At 39.2% G+C, this 18,838-nt stretch overlaps 2 protein-coding genes across 6 annotated transcripts in view; one reads left to right on the forward strand and one right to left on the reverse strand.

The window, feature by feature from the left end:
* The window catches only part of LOC133597042 (myelin basic protein-like), a 41,442-nt gene extending 36,677 nt beyond the window's left edge, over window positions 1-4,765 (forward strand). For all 5 annotated transcript variants that reach the window (XM_061949957.1, XM_061949949.1, XM_061949982.1 and 2 more), the window contains one exon: window positions 3,711-4,765. Coding sequence is in view for 3 of the 5 variants with exons in the window: in XM_061949949.1 (XP_061805933.1) it covers window positions 3,711-3,743 (33 nt within the window). In the remaining 2 variants the exon portion in view is untranslated. The remainder of the gene's footprint in view (window positions 1-3,710) is intronic.
* A 5,824-nt stretch (window positions 4,766-10,589) lies between these two features.
* Window positions 10,590-18,838, reverse strand: part of LOC133597074 (zinc finger protein 236-like) — an 87,179-nt gene continuing 78,930 nt past the window's right edge. The window contains exons 31-32 of the mRNA XM_061949994.1: window positions 18,582-18,755; window positions 10,590-13,821 (exon numbers count right to left, since the gene is read on the reverse strand). Of these exons, the coding sequence (XP_061805978.1) occupies window positions 13,676-13,821; window positions 18,582-18,755 (320 nt within the window). The 3' untranslated portion in view covers window positions 10,590-13,675. The remainder of the gene's footprint in view (window positions 13,822-18,581; window positions 18,756-18,838) is intronic.

Below are 18,838 nucleotides of genomic sequence, written 5' to 3' on the forward strand. Positions count from 1 at the left end.
CTCCCGTCCATATAACCCGCCAATACAACTCAAACACCTGCACATCACACTCAATCCCACAGCCCAAAGTACCGTTCACCTCCCCAAAGTTCATACAGCACATATATTTCCCCAAAGTTACGTATGTGACATGCACGTAGCGGCAGGCATGTACGGGCAAGCGATGAAATGTTTGGAAGCCGCAGCTGCATGCGTACTCACGGTACCGCGTCTGCGCATCCAACTCAAAGTCCTCCTGGTAAGAGTCTCTGTTGTCCCAGTTCTCCACAGGCCAATGGTAAAGCTTGACTGTCATCTTCCGGGAATGTAAACAATGAAACACCGGCTGTGTTTGTGTTGCTGCAGTCGGCCGCAATACACCGCTTCCCACCTACAGCTTTCTTCTTTGCTGTCTCCATTGTTCATTGAACAAATTGCAAAAGATTCACCAACACAGATGTCCAGAATACTGTGGAATTTTGCGATGAAAACAGACGACTTAATAGCTGGCCACCATGCTGTCCCAAAATGTCCTCTACAATCCGTGACGTCACGCGCTGACGTCATCATACTGAGACGTTTTCAGCAGGATATTTCGCGCGAAATTTAAAATTGCACTTTAGTAAGCTAACCCGGCCGTATTGGCATGTGTTGCAATGTTAAGATTTCATCATTGATATATAAACTATCAGACTGCGTGATCGGTAGTAGTGGGTTTTTGTAGGCCTTTAATGTTAATATGGCTTTCATTTATTTCAAACATGCCTACAGTAAAATAGGGCACATCACATATTTCCATGTCCGAAAATGAGTAGGAAGAAGCAGAACATTTATAGAATTTTACAATACTTTTATTTTAGCTGATATGCAGTTAAGTTTATTGTAATATTACATTTATTTACAAATATGGCATCGGTATTTCAAAATAATAGTTTTTTGTTAAACTTAAAATGTGACATTTTGATTTGATTTCTTGTTTGTCAGGGATATGTGGCTCTTAAACCACTATTGGTAACAACTGGCTGTTAGGGGCATTATTATATGGTTTGGCTTAAATTGTTTCACATTTTGTTCAAACAGCTTTAACTTTTCATAGTTAACTTTCATCAAGATTTTTATTTTCAAGCAAATTTCAGCTGCGATAGCGACCCTGTAACAAATATATGCATAATATTGCGGCTGAATTTGAGTGGTTTTATTTTGTTATTTCACATTAGGCCTACTTATACAGCAAAACAGGAATAACATGTTTGTTTGTTTTTAAAATTGCACTTAGTCACAGAGTGCGTTAGCAGTGTGTTAGCAGGCCACTTTCTGGCGCATTGAGGTATACATAAGATGTGACGGTACCACAGGAAATAATGGGTCTTCATTTGTGCTTGTTTGTTAGTACATTACTACATCATCTAGTAATGGATGCATTATACAGACAAACATTAAAAATCCACATTTTTAGCCACATTTTAACCAGAATGTTTTTTTCTGGATCCTATTAGACTATGCAGGCGTACCCCATGTTGCGCCTTATTCAGTATGTAGCACCTTTCAGCCTCCAATGCACTCACAACGTCGCTAGCCAGCAGCCACAACAATAATAACACAACATTTCCTCATTATGCAACAATAGCATTCACAAACCCTTGAATTATCAGCATCAACATTACAACACGGCAGCACGGTGGAAGAGGGGTTAGTGCATCTGCCTCACAATACGAAGGTCCTGAGTAGTCGTGAGTTCAATCCCGGCCTCGGGATCTTTCTGTGTGGAGTTTGCATGTTCTCCCCGTGGCTGCGTGGGTTCCCTCCGGGTACTCCGGCTTCCTCCCGCCTCCAAAGCCATGCACCTGGGGATAGGTTGATTGGCAACACTAAATTGGCCCTAGTGTGTGAACGTTGTCTGTCTATCTGTGTTGGCCCTGTGATGAGGTGGCGACTTGTCCAGGGTGTACCCCGGCTTCCGCCCGATTGTAGCTGAGATAGGCTCCAGCGCCCCCCGCGACCCCGAAGGGATTAAGCGGTAGAAAATGGATGGATGGAACATTACAACACAACAGACACCTTTTGCATGTTCTGCTATGCTCTATTTCTGCAATAATTAAGACATTTTTTTGTGTGTTTTCTTTATTTTGAATGTGTTACTAATAGAGATGCGTGGATAGGCAATTATTTCATCCGCAACCGCATCACAAATGTCGTCATCCATCCGCCATCCACCCAACCAACATTTTATCAAAACCACACCCGCCCGCCATCCGCCCGTTGTTATATATCTAATATAGACGATGCAAGGCATTAGTGAGGTTATAAAGCTTTTGCCTGTTAAAGAAAGGAGACTGATCCAATGGAGCAGAGACATTCAATGCTTGCCACGCATTAGTGGCTAAGAGATATTAATGCGTGATAATATTATTTATCATTATTATAGTATTATTGTCATTTCCATTAAGAAAGTGTTGACTATTGTTGCCAATGCCCTCAGATCAGGAGTGCGTTCCTCACACTTTGTGTGCACAGTTCCAGCAAGCAGAACAATGCTTTTAAGAAGTTAAAAAAATGTTTTAGAAAGACTAGGCCTTTATTTTCGTTAGGTAAAAAAAAATTCCGAATTTATTTCAATGAATATTAACTTGTTAACGTTATAATGCTCAAATAGGGACGAGGGCGGGGTGCACAGTGAAGCAGTGAACAATTTCGCGACAAAGATGAACCTTTATTGATTGATCTGCAGCCATGACAAAATATCAGACAATCTCCATTGTCAACGACAGGCAGGAAAATAAAGATAAACACATAGCCTATGTTGTAGGCATAGGCATAGGCTCATACGTTTTTAAGTTGAAATAAAAAAATTAATAAAAAATGTGCCTCATAAGCCTTAGGCTGTCAATCACGCGCACAAACTTAAATTATACAATAACATATGTATGTCATCCCTATTTACACAAAAATAAATTAAATAAATAATAATAATAAATTACCTGCAACTTATTGGCCAAGGCAAATAGCTGGTCTTTTTCCCCCTGGTCTTTAGTATTCCCTTTTTTAGTTTGTCACGTACCACGTTTGCTGCCGGTGTTGCCATCTTTTTTTTCTTTTCTGTTGTGTCGTGTTGTGGTGTGCTGCAGTGCCTGATGAATAATTGCCTGTTTCAAAGAGTGCTGCTCGTTTTTCGTATGTGGGTAACAACATTTAACTATGTATATATATTTCCGAATTGGTTCAACCGCCACCCGCCCGATCTATTTAAAATCTATTTTTTTCTTCCTGTCACCCGCCCGACCCGCGGATTATCCGCGGACTCCGCGGTTGTGTCCGCAAACCGCGCATCTCTACTAGACGTATAAGATTTCATGGGATTTAGCGATTAGGAGTGACAGATTGTTTGGTAAACGTATAGCATGTTCTATATGTTATAGTTATTTGAATGACTCTTACCATAATATGTTACGTTAACATACCAGGCACGTTCTCAGTTGGTTATTTATGCGTCATATAACGTACACTTATTCAGCCTGTTGTTCACTATTCTTTATTTTAAATTGCCTTTCAAATGTCTATTCTTGGTTTTGGGTTTTATCAAATACATTTCCCCCCAAAAATGCGACTTATACTCCAGTGCGACTTATATATGTTTTTTTCCTTCTTTCTTATGCATTTTCGGCCGGTGCGACTTATACTCCGAAAAATACGGTACTCACCAAATTGAATGTTTTTTTTTCTCTTGTACGCAGGGAAGCCGCAGCTCATCTCCAGCCAGACGCTGACGTTCCAAACATCGCTTTAAAAAAACAACAACATTGTGGAAGAAAAACAAGCCAAACTTGCCACCATTAAAACTCACCTTTGACCTCGCTGCTGATAACACATCATTTTTGCTAAAACCCCTTCCATTGTTTGGGCCGTTGTCTGTGGGTCCCCACAATCCGTGACCCTGAAGCCGCCCTATGTGCTTACCTGTATGTCCTCGTCTCTAAATTCTCTAAAACAAATAACACAATGGTGGCTGAGCAGAATCAGACCTGGATTGTGAAAAGTAAAAGCCCAGAGCAATAATTTCTCATTAAATTGCCTGTCGTTGCTGTTTGTGGAGTGTGTGACCAGACCAGGCTGGTTCTGTTTGTACTGAGAGATTATTTGTCTCGTCACAAAGTCTTGTGTCCTGTCCCCGAACTCCTCTTTGGCAAACATCCATTTTTGTTTGGATACGCCGCTAATAATACTTTGAGTTACCTCCTGCATGTGTCCTTTAAGTGTGATGTCATACATGTGTTTGTCTTCACGGCGTAAAGCGGAGTGGTTATGGACTGAAATGTTTCACATCTTTTTAAAGAGTTTGCTGCAAAGAACACTAAGATGAGTCATTTCTAATAGATTATTCAATTGTTTTGTCCCGGGAGATGACATGTTCTCATTTTCTTCTGGATGCGCTTCACTTGTCACTAGTTTCCGCCTTGTCAGCACCTTTATCTGTCACGGTTCCCTTCTTGCCCGCCCCCAAAAAGCAAGTGCTGTTTCTTTTTCTTTTGGATAACTGAAACCCAATTTCAAAAAAAGGTGCTATTTGACTAACACTGAAACGGTGTACGGTGCTTTTGTCACAATTGGTCAGAGCAAAGCAGAACATATTTCTTCCACATGTAATAAAATGTGTCAGTAGCAGCTACGAGTGCGTCTCTCAGTCCACTTCCAAGGCATCCTTTGAATGAATGTAAAGGATCTTCCTCGTTCTTATATGTGTAATAAAAGTGAGCTGCCACTTACCTGAAAATAAACAATTTGAAAGCCATACCCTTGCATGATGTGTCATTGTCAACATGAAGACTTTTCTGTGAATTCTATGAATGCAATGTTCTCCTATCCCACATTCACATGCACTCATCTTAGGCATGGAAGTCATATTATCTGAATCATCTTCATCTGCAATCCCTTTGTGAGATAAGAACAGGTCTTTCTCTTTTTTGTGTGTTATAAATAGTAAAACACAATAATGGGGATGTGCAACAGTATGTCTGTAATGTAGGCACATTCATATTTACGGTATTTGCAGTATTTTGGTCATTTTAAACATTACCGGAACACAATTCCTGGGAACACTGATTTCACAGATCGCTATTTCCATCAACAACAGCAACTACTACTAATCCTGGCAGACTTTGTGAGAGCTAACAACTACAAATGATGATCCAGAACCTTATATTTTTGAGCCTGAGTATACGGAGGATGAGCCACAATTTTAGAAACCGAGTGCTAAGCACATACAGCAAGTAGCACTACTGCTAAGTGCTACAAAAAAAAGGAAATACAAAACTACAGACAAAACCCAAAACCAGTGAAGTTGGCACGTTGTGTAAATCGTAAATAAAAACAGAATACAATGATTTGCTAATCCTTTTCAACCTATATTCAATTGAATACACTGCAAAGACAAGATACTTAATGTTCGAACTGGAAAACTTTATGTTTTGCAAAAATTGTTTTTTGGAAACTAGACGTGTCCTCCGGACCAAAAAGGAAAAGAACCATCTGGACTGTTCTAGGCGCAAAGTTGAAAAGCCAGCATCTATGATGGTATGGGGGTGTATTAGTGCCCAAGGCATGGCTAACTTACACATCTGTGAAGGCACCATTAATGCTGAAAGGTACATACAGGTTTTGGAGCAACATATGTTGCCATCCAAGCAACGTTACCATGGACGCCCCTGCTTATTTCAGCAAGACAATGCCAAGCCACGTGTTACAACAGCGTGGCTTCATAGTAAAAGAGTGCGGGTACTAGACTGGCCTGCCTGTAGTCCAGATCTGTCTCCCATTGAAAATGTGTGGCACATTATGAAGTGTAAAATACCACAAAGGAGACCCCCGGACTGTTGAACAAGTTAAGCTCTACATCAAGCAAGAATGGGAAAGAATTCCACCTGAGAAGCTTAAAAAATGTGTCTCCTCAGGTCCCAAACGTTTACTGAGTGTTGTTAAAAGGAAAGGCCACGTAACACAGAGGTAAACAGGCCCCTGTGCCAACTTTTTTGCAATGTGTTGCTGCCATTACATTCTAAGTTAATGATTATTTGCAAAAAAACAAACAAACATTAAGTTTCTCAGTTTGAACATTAAATATCTTGTCTTTGCAGTCTATTCAATTGAATATAAGATGAAAAGGATTTGCAAATCATTGTATTCTGTTTTTATTTACAATTTACACAACGATATATATCATATATATATATACATCAAAATCACATTACAGTATGTTATTTATGTAGTTTGATCATTTTCCTTGACCGATGTACTAAAAACGTGGTTTATTTTGTACATATGTAGCATCATCTACAAAGATACAAAGAATTGCTATTGCGACATCCAGTGGACACATTTAGAACAGCTGTTTCTTTCATTCAAAAATTTCAGGTTAATTTTTATACTTAGCAAACTCATCCCGCGGGCCCGGATAAAACCTGTTCGCAGGCCTGACACCCCTGCTGTAGAGGATAAATCAATTTGGTTTTGGAACCAAGCGCTCAAACTAGATTGTGCCAACTTAACTGTTTTGGGGATTTGTAAAACAATCACTTACAGTACAATGTCTGCTCTTACTGGAATGCAAACTAAAGGGGTGGTTGTATTTTTCAGCATAAACTTGTGTTCCTCGTTTAGATAGTAAATTTATCATAATGCTCCCTCCTCCGATAAAAAATGCTGGGATGAAACGAGCTTTGTGCCGCGTCTTCTTAGCGATGTCCAAAATTAATGTCAAAATTGACCAACTTCTCGGCGTATACACAACCTTCTATTATACAAGTGTGAGGCATGATGTATAATCTAGCATTGACTTTGACCCACTCCCAGGTGATTGAGTAGCAGCGGCAGCATAGAAACTAGCTTACCTCTCGTTAGTGGACGAGCAGTGTGTTACTATGCCAGAAAGGTAGTTCCTCTGTGTTAGCTCTTACAATGACAATGTCGCTATAGCTTAGGTTAATATGTCGGTCACGGCATGTGAAAAGAGTATTGTTGGGCGGTTTGAGATGTTTTTGTAGAGCTTTACAGGCGGGATAGGTAAATCCCCATCCGCTGTATTGTTAGCCGCTTCTTACTAGCAGTATTTCAGGATTTAGAATGCACACAAAGTGAAAACCAGTCTCAAACAAGTGCAGTTCCCTTTTAATGAGTTGCTTAAAACACTATTTTCTAGATGAGTCGAGGCCCAAACTGATTAAGACATTCCCTCCCATGATGAGAGCAACAGGCTATACAGTACACATAACATATTGTGTATCCTGCAGGCCTTGCAAGCTTTGTGATGGTCCAGCATGCTGATGTGCTAGTGAAAAAGGCATAATGAGGCCAGATAAAGGAAGCACTGGAAAGAATAAAAGAAAACCACGTGTGGTGACCTAGTTCCCATTCATACTAGATTTCTCTGAGAAGCAGCAGAAGACCTCTCCTAACAAAAACATTATTCTAACCCTGACCTTATAGAAGGTCATGTATTTATATATCATTGCTTTGAAATCAACAGTAGCAGAGAGAAGAGGTTTTCTAACTGTGAGTCAGGTGTGTCTTTCTTGGAAAAAGAATACCAATAACATATGCAAAAATAATCACAGAAAAAGAAGACTATGTGACTCCAAAACACAATGTTAGCATTTAAAGTGCTAATGGATGTTCTTATTGATCCAGGTCATTGGATTTTTAGGCCATTGAATCGATAGTAAGTAACTGGACTGTTCCAGGATTTTTTAGGTTTCAACATGTCTAATGCTTTTTAATGGGTGATCCGCACGTTGGCATCCTTCATGCGGTGGAGCCACTGGAGGGGTTTGTGGTCCGAGCAGAGACTGAATGAGCGCCCCAGGAGGTAGTACCGGAGGGCGCCGACCGCCCACCGGATATCGAGGCACTCCCTCGCCACGGCGCCTCCCGATCGGAGAGCTTCCGGCTGATGTACAGAATAGGGCGGTCATTCAGTCTCTGCTCGGACCACAAACCCCTCCAGAGGCTCCACCGCATGAAGGATGCCAACGTGCGGATCACCCGTTGGTATCTAGCTCCAACCACGTGTCTCATTCTGGTTGCTGCTAATAAAGGCGACAGGTGATTAGATAACAAGGCCCACCTGGGCCATCTACACAGCTGTCGCTGTCTTCGAGGCCGGTCCTGGCACACCCCGTTCGGCGGCAGGCCCGCAAGCCACGCCTTCCTCCACAATATATATATATATATATTGTGGCACACACAATATATATACACACACACACACATATATATATATATATATATATATATATATATATATATATATATATATATATATATATATATATATATATATATATATGGCCACAATACCCAGCAATATGTTTGGAGGAGAAAAGGTGAGGCCTTTAATCCCAGGAGCACCATTCCTACAGTCAAGCATGGTGGTGGTAGTATTATGCTCTGGGCCTGTTTTGCTGCCAATGGAACTGGTGCTTTACAGAGGGTAAATGGGACAATGAAAAAGGAGGATTACCTCCAAATTATTCAGGACGACCTAAAATCAATCCCGGAGGTTGGGTCTTGGGCGCAGTTGGGTGTTCCAACAGGACAATGACCCCAAACACACGCAAAAGTGGTAAAGGAATGGCTAAATCAGGCTAGAATTAAGGTTTTAGAATGGCCTTCCCAAAGTCCTGACCCAAACGTGTGGACAATGCTGAAGAAACAAGTCCATGTCAAAAAACCAACAAATGATGCATATATATATATATATATATATACATACATATACACATACATATACACATACATACATATATACACACATATACAGGTAAAAGCCAGTAAATTAGAATATTTTGAAAAACTTGATTTATTTCAGTAATTGCATTCAAAAGGTGTAACTTGTACATTATATTTATTCATTGCACACAGACTGATGCATTCAAATGTTTATTTCATTTAATTTTGATGATTTGAAGTGGCAACAAATGAAAATCCAAAATTCCGTGTGTCACAAAATTAGAATATTACTTAAGGCTAATACAAAAAAGGGATTTTTAGAAATGTTGGCCAACTGAAAAGTATGAAAATGAAAAATATGAGCATGTACAATACTCAATACTTGGTTGGAGCTCCTTTTGCCTCAATTACTGCGTTAATGCGGCGTGGCATGGAGTCGATGAGTTTCTGGCACTGCTCAGGTGTTATGAGAGCCCAGGTTGCTCTGATAGTGGCCTTCAACTCTTCTGCGTTTTTGGGTCTGGCATTCTGCATCTTCCTTTTCACAATACCCCACAGATTTTCTATGGGGCTAAGGTCAGGGAAGTTGGCGGGCCAATTTAGAACAGAAATACCATGGTCCGTAAACCAGGCACGGGTGGATTTTGCGCTGTGTGCAGGCGCCAAGTCCTGTTGGAACTTGAAATCTCCATCTCCATAGAGCAGGTCAGCAGCAGGAAGCATGAAGTGCTCTAAAACTTGCTGGTAGACTGCTGCGTTGACCCTGGATCTCAGGAAACAGAGTGGACCGACACCAGCAGATGACATGGCACCCCAAACCATCACCCAACCATGCAAATTTTGCATTTCCTTTGGAAATCGAGGTCCCAGAGTCTGGAGGAAGACAGGAGAGGCACAGGATCCACGTTGCCTGAAGTCTAGTGTAAAGTTTCCACCATCAGTGATGGTTTGGGGTGCCATGTCATCTGCTGGTGTCGGTCCACTCTGTTTCCTGAGATCCAGGGTCAACGCAGCCGTCTACCAGCAAGTTTTAGAGCACTTCATGCTTCCTGCTGCTGACCTGCTCTATGGAGATGGAGATTTCAAGTTCCAACAGGACTTGGCGCCTGCACACAGCGCAAAATCTACCCGTGCCTGGTTTACGGACCATGGTATTTCTGTTCTAAATTGGCCCGCCAACTCCCCTGACCTTAGCCCCATAGAAAATCTGTGGGGTATTGTGAAAAGGAAGATGCAGAATGCCAGACCCAAAAACGCAGAAGAGTTGAAGGCCACTATCAGAGCAACCTGGGCTCTCATAACACCTGAGCAGTGCCAGAAACTCATCGACTCCATGCCACGCCGCATTAACGCAGTAATTGAGGCAAAAGGAGCTCCAACCAAGTATTGAGTATTGTACATGCTCATATTTTTCATTTTCATACTTTTCAGTTGGCCAACATTTCTAAAAATCCCTTTTTTGTATTAGCCTTAAGTAATATTCTAATTTTGTGACACACGGAATTTTGGATTTTCATTTGTTGCCACTTCAAATCATCAAAATTAAATGAAATAAACATTTGAATGCATCAGTCTGTGTGCAATGAATAAATATAATGTACAAGTTACACCTTTTGAATGCAATTACTGAAATAAATCAAGTTTTTCAAAATATTCTAATTTACTGGCTTTTACTTGTATATATATATATACATACCCACACACATACATACATTTACCATTTACATACATACATATATATATATATACACACACACACACACACACACACATACATACACACATACATACATTTACCATTTACATACATACATTTACCATTTACATATATATATATATATATATATATAAATAAGATACCAATGGAACATAATTAAACACAAGAGGGTCTCACATATAAAAATTACTTTAATCTTCAGGCTTTTATATAGACAATAGAAAAACAACTGAAAAAATATGTGTGCTTTGCAATAAGCACAGTAATAGGCTCAAATGACACCAAGCTGTGGAAGATCATCCCAAAGTATAAACAATCTGTCTATGTACATAAGGAGCTACAGAAAAATGAGTATTTACAATATAAATATGTGAGAACCAAACAATGAAATAAAGCATTAAAAAAAAGTGCTCTTGCACCGCTGCTTTTTTGAAGCCATTCCAGTAGTACCGCTGGCTGCACTCGTCCCAGCGAGCAGACCAGTAATCAAGTGACTCTTTTTTTTTTTTTTTTTTTTTTTACAGAAATGTGATTTCTTCTCTTGCGAGTTCTCGGGATGTCTGTACTTAAATCTGCTGTATGTGATAGCGTTTTAGGAGAACATCATATAACACGCAAATGTCGACGTTTGACTCAATGAGAAATGAAACTTTGTAAAAAAGCCTATGAATATTGTCATTCATCTAGGGCAGGGATTCTCAAACTGTGGTAAGCGGGCTTCATTTAGTGGTCGGACAAAGATTTGATTCATTATTTTAGTACCTTGTTTTATTTTCCTTTATTCAAAGACAGTGTTACTGGTTAAACTGTGTGTAATGTCCAAAATATTCAATATATTTGTTAAATAAAACCTTTGCCTTGTTTGTTTAATGAATACTAAGTCCTACTATCGCACTGTATTTTAATGTCGGGCATTATGGTGGTACTTGCAGAGCCAAGTGTTTTCTTAGGTGGTATTTGGTGAAAGATGTTTTAGAACCACTGATCTAGGGCATTGTATTCTTAGGGCATATGCACAAGATTCTTGTGTGCAGGAAAAAATAATGTTTTTGTTTTGTTTTGAGTAGGAAATGTCTCTTACCTGCTTTTTGATACAGCTGTGACGAAGGCAACTGTCAGCAGGTAAGAGACATCTCTGCACACAATAATCTTGTACCTATGATTTGAGAAGACATGGTGAGCACAATGGATCTATTCTCGGAGTATTCAATCAATCACAGATGGACTGCTCAGTTTGTCTTGGACAATTGCCACTCATCAGACAACACTGTATCAGTTCATGCTCACAGACTTGAATTGGTCAGATCTAGTCCTGATGCCTGTGCCAAAACCCAAACTATTTGTCGTCTGGTTTTGCGCTATTGTGCTGCAGAATGGCTGATAGGATGGAAAGGAGCGACACTTCTGCCAACACAACAGTAGGATACTTGTCTGGGCACGCGCTCCTCCTGTAGAGCAGTGGTTCTCAAATGGGGGTACGCGTACCCCTGGGGGTACTTGAAGGTATGCCAAAGGGTACGTGAGATTTTTTTTAAATATTCGAAAAATAGCAACAATTCAAAAATCCTTTATAAATATATTCATTGAATAATACTTCAAGAAAATATGAATGTAAGTTCATAAACTGAACATCAAATCAAGTAGGCTATTCCATTCATTACAATGCAACAATGCAATATTCAGTGTTGACAGCTAGATTTTTTGTGGACATATTTATAATTGAACCACTTGTTTATTTTTCAACAAGTTTTTAGTTATTTTTATATCTTTTTTTCCCAAATAGTATTTTGCACTGTTATACAATTTAATAAATCAGAAACTGATGACATAGTGCTGTATTTTACTTCTTTATCTCTTTTTTTCCCAACCAAAAATGCTTTAGGGGGTACTTGAATTAAAAAAATGTTCACAGGGGGTACATCACTGAAAAAAGGTTGAGAACCACTGCTGTAGAGGATAGTGGCCATCTAGGCAACTGCCTTTCCGTGATATACAACAATGGTTTCGCTCTAATTTGGTGCAAAACAGTTGTTAAGATGCAGTGGGATAAGAGAATTGGGATTCCATCCTGCTGTTGTGTTGGCAAAGGTGTCACTCCTTTGCATCTTAACAGCCATCCTGCACCAGAATAGAACAACACCATTCTTGTCTTGGCATGCAACCCTCCTTTAGAGTAGGGGTGTCAAACTCATTTTAGATCGAGGGCCACGTGGAGAAAAATTACGGCACGATAACTTCAAAATAAAGACAACTTGAGATGTTTTTTTTTGTTTAAAAATACAACAAACACATTCTGAAATTGTACAAATCATAACGTTGTTGTTTTTACAATTACCTGTTGCGGTTAATAGTATATTTACTTTGTCGTTATTTATATTTTCTGAATAAATTATGTGATAATGTTTATCAGTCAACTCATTGGTGTTAATTTTCAATCTATCTAGATAAAAAAAACCCATCAAAATCAAATTACAGTATGTTATTTATGTAGTTTGATCATTTTCCTTGACTGATGTACTAATAACATGTGGTTTATTTTGTACATATGTAGCATCGTCTACAAAGATTCAAAGAATTGTTATTGCGACATCCAGTGGACACATTTAGAACAGCAGTTTCTTTCATTCAAAAATTTCAGGTTAATTTTTATACTTAGCAAACTCATCCCGCGGGCCGGATAAAACCTGTTCGCGGGCCTGACACCCCTGCTGTAGAGGATAAATCATTTGGGTTTTGGAACCAAGCGCTCAAACTAGATCTGACCAGTCTAAGTCTGTGAGCATGAAATCATGAAGTCTGCTCACATGAGAGGTGAAGCTCCTTCTGAGACAAACTGAATAGTTTGATTGAATGCCTTGAGAAAACTTTGTAAAAACTGCCACTCTGGCTGGCGAAGATGACGCTAAAGAGCTTGCCCAACATAAGAGATCTTAGAGGACGAAAGGATTTAGAAATAAATGCTATGGTTGCTACATTGTTGTTGAATCAGTGAGTGAAATCAGTTTCCAAACATTTCCTTTGCAACGTGACGTTATTCTTTCGCTGCGCGTGTGTGTGTGTATTTGTGGGGCGTCACTTACATGGTCGGACCAGGAAGAGGGTGGGATTACAGCTTGTTCGAAACGCGAGCGCCACCGAGGCGGTCGCCTATCTGTGATATACAGCAGATTTAATAGGACAGACATCTCGGGAGGTTATCACATGGATGAAAATCAGATGAATGATGTCTGGAAAAACGTTGTTGTCTAAAACTTTTGTTGTCTAAAGAGTCTTTTCGGTATTCATTAACGGGAAGACATTATGCCAATCTCCAGATGACTCCGGCACCACTTCCAGGTCAAGTTCAGGTGTTACTGTGACCTGTGATGGTGGCTCTTCTTGGCGCAACGTCACATCCTGACTCTGACCTGTGATCATTTAAAAAAAAGAATAGACAAATTAAATGAAGAAAATGTGTGTGAATCCATACTTGCCAACCTTGAGACCTCCGATTTTGGGAGGTGGGGGGCGTGGTCGGGGGTGGGACTGGGGCGTGGTTGTGGGCGGGGCGTGGTTAAGAGGGGAGGTGTATATTGACAGCTAGAATTCACCAAGTCAAGTATTTCATACATATACACACACACACACACATATATATATATATATATATATATATATATCCTGAAAATATGCCAACAAAACTGTGTTTAGATAATTGATACTTCAAACTTGCATAAATACATGTTAAGGAATATAACATAACTTGGCTTCTGAGAGCTTCAAAATGTAATGAATAAAATGCTAAAGTTGTTGATAAACAAGCAATTATTTCAATAATTAAATATGGTCATTTTAAATGAATTATTATGATCATTTAAAATTAATTATTTCATATATGTTTATTTAAATGTATAATTCTATGGCTGGATGTAATAAGGAGTCAGAAAAAATACAAATAAAAATACAACAAATTTTGATGTTTTTAGCAAAATATAGTAAAAATGTATTTTATTTTATTTTTTTTAAATTAATAAATATATTTATTTTTAGGTAGGATAAACATAATAATACAATTTATCTCTAGTCTGGATGATTTAGTTCTTGTCACCCTGTTGTCCTCCCGTCATGAAAAAAGACTGTCCTCACTCAGGTCTGCATGGAGCTGGAGGCCACGCCTCCTCCAGCTCCATGCGGACCTGAGTGAGGACAGCCTTTTAAAATATTTGTCCCGGGAGGTTTTCGGGAAAGGCGCTGAATTTCGGGAGTCTCCCGGAAAATTCGGGAGGGTTGGCAAGTATGGTGAATCAAATGCAGGAAAAAAAGTGTAATGTTTTACTTCATCCAGTGCCGCCATGCAAATTATAATCCTTTCTATTTGTTTTATTTTATTTTTTTAAGTACCATATTTTTCTAACTATAAGGCGCACTTAAAATCATTTCATTTTCTTAGAAATTGAAAGTGCGCCTTATACCCCGGTGCGCTTATGTGCGTAATAATTCTGGTTGTGCTTACTGACCTCGAAGCAATTTTATTTGGTACATGGTGTAATGTTAAGTGTGACCAGTAGATGGTATTCAAACATAAGAGATACGTGTAGACTGCAATATGACGCCAGTGAACAACACCAAAACTTTAAATGTTCCGTTGAAAATAAAGAACATTACACACGGCACTCAAAAATCTGTCAAAATGTTTTAGTATGACTTTGAAGCCGCACCGCTTGATGGATTGTCGGCCCATTACGACTACCGTAGTCAGAGATATTACTATGGTGTGTGTATAAGGACCGCAAAATGGCACCCATTAGCAGACATATTATCTGGTGTTTGTTTCACAATATTAGGCAAAACCAACTTTTCTTACCTTCTGGCTCCTGCTGATGTGTATTAGAGATCTGCATACGTTCGGAAAATTTGCGCACATCCGCCACTCTAGTCCGTTGATGCCGTAGTCGATATAAGCTTCTTCCTTTTCACTATCTTCTTGTTATGGGACATTCACCCTCTGCTGTTGCCATTTCTAATATAAAGTAGCGTAAAGTTCTAACTTCCATCTCGCTATGAAAGTACTAAAAACTACTGGTGTCGTGGGTTTACATAATTCACCCACGAAACTTTAGTTATTAGAGAGTTCTGGTTGGACGGTTTTTTACGAGACACATTTCCGGCGTTGTTGCACTAGTGAGCCACGGATGAGGAGATGCTGCTCCCTTTTTGATTTAAGTAAAGTCTGAATGTCATTAAAACAGTTAGCTCCATCTTTTGACACTTCTTCCACTACCGTCCTTGCACGCTACACCACTACAACAAAGATGACGGGGAGAAGACGCTGTCGAAGGTAAGCCACTTAAATAAGACCGCCCACAAAACATCGCATCCTGAATTGACTGTCAGAAAGCGACTTGAAGATGGTCTGTAAAATATAATCTATGCAACATTTTGACCAAAGAACCGCCATTACATGTTATGTAGACCACAAGGCAATGTTTAAAATTTAGAAAAAAATTATAATAATATGACCCCTTTAATGCGCCTTATAATCCGGTGCGCCTTTTGTATGAAAAAAAACCTGACTAGACCCGCTCAGTGGCAGTACGTCGTATAATCTGGTGCGCCCTTTGGTCCGGAAAATACGGTACAATAAACATCACATATAAACATATATTGCAAAGACACTAAATAACAAAGACTATATAACTCATACATAATTTTTTTGGTTTTAATTATCATTAATGAAATGTTAATACTGCATTTTTCGAACCATAGGGCGCACCGGATTATAGAGCACACTGCCGATGAACGGGTCTATCACGTCTATTTTCATACAAAAGGCGCATTAAAGAATCAATTTAAGATTTTTTTTTCTACATTTAAATCTCTTCCTTGTGGTCTACATAACATGTAATGGTGGTTCTTGATCAAAATGTTGCACAGATTATGGGGCGGTATAGCTCGGTTGGTAGAGTGGCCGTGCCAGCAACTTGAGGGTTGCAGGTTCGATCCCCGCTTCCGCCATCCTAGTCACTGCCGTTGTGTTCCTTGGGCAAGACACTTTACCCACCTGCCCCCAGTGCCTCCCACACTGGTTTAAATGTAACTTAGATATTGGGTTTCACTATGTAAAGCGCTTTGAGTCACTAGAGAAAAGCGCTATATAAATATAATTCACTTCACATTATGTTTTACCGTCTCTTCAAGATGCGCCGTTTTGTGGGTGGTCTTATTTACATGGCTCCACTTAGACAGCGTCTTCTTCCCATCATCTTTGTTGCACCGGTAGTTTTTAGCGCTTCCATAGCGAGTGTACTGACGGGTATAAGTTAAAACTGTACGCTACTTTATATTAGAAATGGCAACAGCGGAGGATGAATGCCCCACAACAAGAGAAAAAGGAGCTTATTGACTACGGCGCGGACTACATGGACGGACGCGCGTGCATTTTCGGGACTTATGCAGATCCCAAATACACATCAGCAGGTACCAATAGGTAAGAAAAGTTGATTTTAAAACGCCAGATAATGTGTCTTCTAATAGGCGCTATTTTGGGGTCCTTATACACACACCATAATGATACCCGTATGTTGAAACAAAGGACATCTGACTATGGTAGCCATAATGCGCCGACAATACAGCAAGCGGTACGGCTTTGTAGCTTACCAAAGTCGTACTAAAACATTTTGACAGATTTTTGAGCGCCGTTTGTAATGTAATCAATAAAATATCAACGTTTTAGGCTTGCTTGCTAGCGTCATTTATTGAACAGACGTCAACTTGCAGTCCACATGTACCTCTTTTGTGTGACTGCCATCTTCTGGTCAGACTTATCATTACACCATGGACCAAAGAAAATTGAAATTGCTTTGAGGTCGGCAAGCACAACCAGAATGAATCCGTACATTAGGCGCACCGAGTAATAATAACTCTCGATTTATGAGAAAATTAAACAATTCTAAGAGTGCTTTACAGTCAGAAAAATACGATAGCTTTTTTAGTCTGCGGTTTGCTCAGCAGATGAAACCATCAGTACGTTTTAATTATGTTTTATTTTAACCTAGGCGGTCTCTTTGACCATTTGCATCTGTGGATATAATACTTTGCATAAGTTTAGAATATATTTGAAATTATAATCAGTGTCTCAATCATATCTGAATAAAACCTCTTTTTTTCTATACCTACTTGAAGCGTTGCCATCTTATTAAAAAGTGATTCAATTTCAAACCGTAAGAGGCGTGAATGTATGCATTCAAAAAATGGTGGCAAATATATTTGTTAAAGTGGTTACTAAAACAAATAGTATGGATGCATCTTCTCAAAAATATTTTATTTATTCTATGTATTATTTCTAAATGACATCTCCCTTAATTTACTACACGTAATACAATAATTTTGATTCCTTACAAATACAGAATTTCAATTTATATTTTCAAACAACATTCCATTTGTGTTTTGCAATAATTGAGCTTTAATATTGAATTATAAAAATAAATAAAAAATGTATTATTGCATTTCTTTTCTGTAATTTCTACTCCTTGTAGCAAAAGGTGAAGGAGCTCTGAATACACGAACATACTTGTTCTTTTTAATTTCATTAAAATTGTATTTTAGCTAGAATTGTGGGTGAGTATAAAGCTTCTGGTTGACAGGCACCAATTAAATTAATTTTAATGAGCGATGTTAATCTGAGATACAAATGTTTTGAACACACAACCAATAACACTTGTAAGGTCAGGCACTACTGTGTTAGTATTATGTTTGATATACCGTATTTTTCGGACTATAAGTCGCAGTTTTTTTTCATAGTTTGCTCCAGTGCGACTTATATATGTTTTTTTCCTTTTTTATTATGCATTTTCGGCAGGTGCGACTTATACTCCGAAAAATACGGTACCTGTTATTTCATAGAAATATATGTACTTGGTCTTACCCACATGACCTCAGAGAAATGTATTTGCAAGTACAATACATGTTCATGGTTAAAGTAGTCCCAAACATTCAGCACACAAACACTCATATCAAGTGGAGATTGTACTGACTGCTTGTAGCAAACAAAGATGTTCCATACAAGAAGGTCAGTAACACGGATGTATTTGGGAGCATCATTAAACAACAAGGACGATAGAACAACTAGAGACTTTATCCATCCTTTCAATGGAACAGTGTGTAACCACAAAAATGTTCGGCTGCTCACCGTAGCCGTGGGCTCTCTTCATGTGGTGTCTCATGTTGCTCTTCTGGGTGAACCTGATGCTGCAAATCTCACACTTAAAGGGCTTTTTGCCCGTGTGTTTGACCATGTGCACCTGCAAGGAACTCTTCTGATTGAAGGCTTTGTCGCACTGAGAACACTTGAAAGGCCGCTCTCCTGTACAACAAGAAACAACACGGCACAGTTTGTACGAGCTGTATGTTTTACATACTTTATCCAAACACAATAACTTCTGCTTG

This window comes from Nerophis lumbriciformis, linkage group LG04 (genome assembly GCF_033978685.3).
Source record: "Nerophis lumbriciformis linkage group LG04, RoL_Nlum_v2.1, whole genome shotgun sequence".
Lineage (NCBI taxonomy): Eukaryota > Metazoa > Chordata > Actinopteri > Syngnathiformes > Syngnathidae > Nerophis > Nerophis lumbriciformis.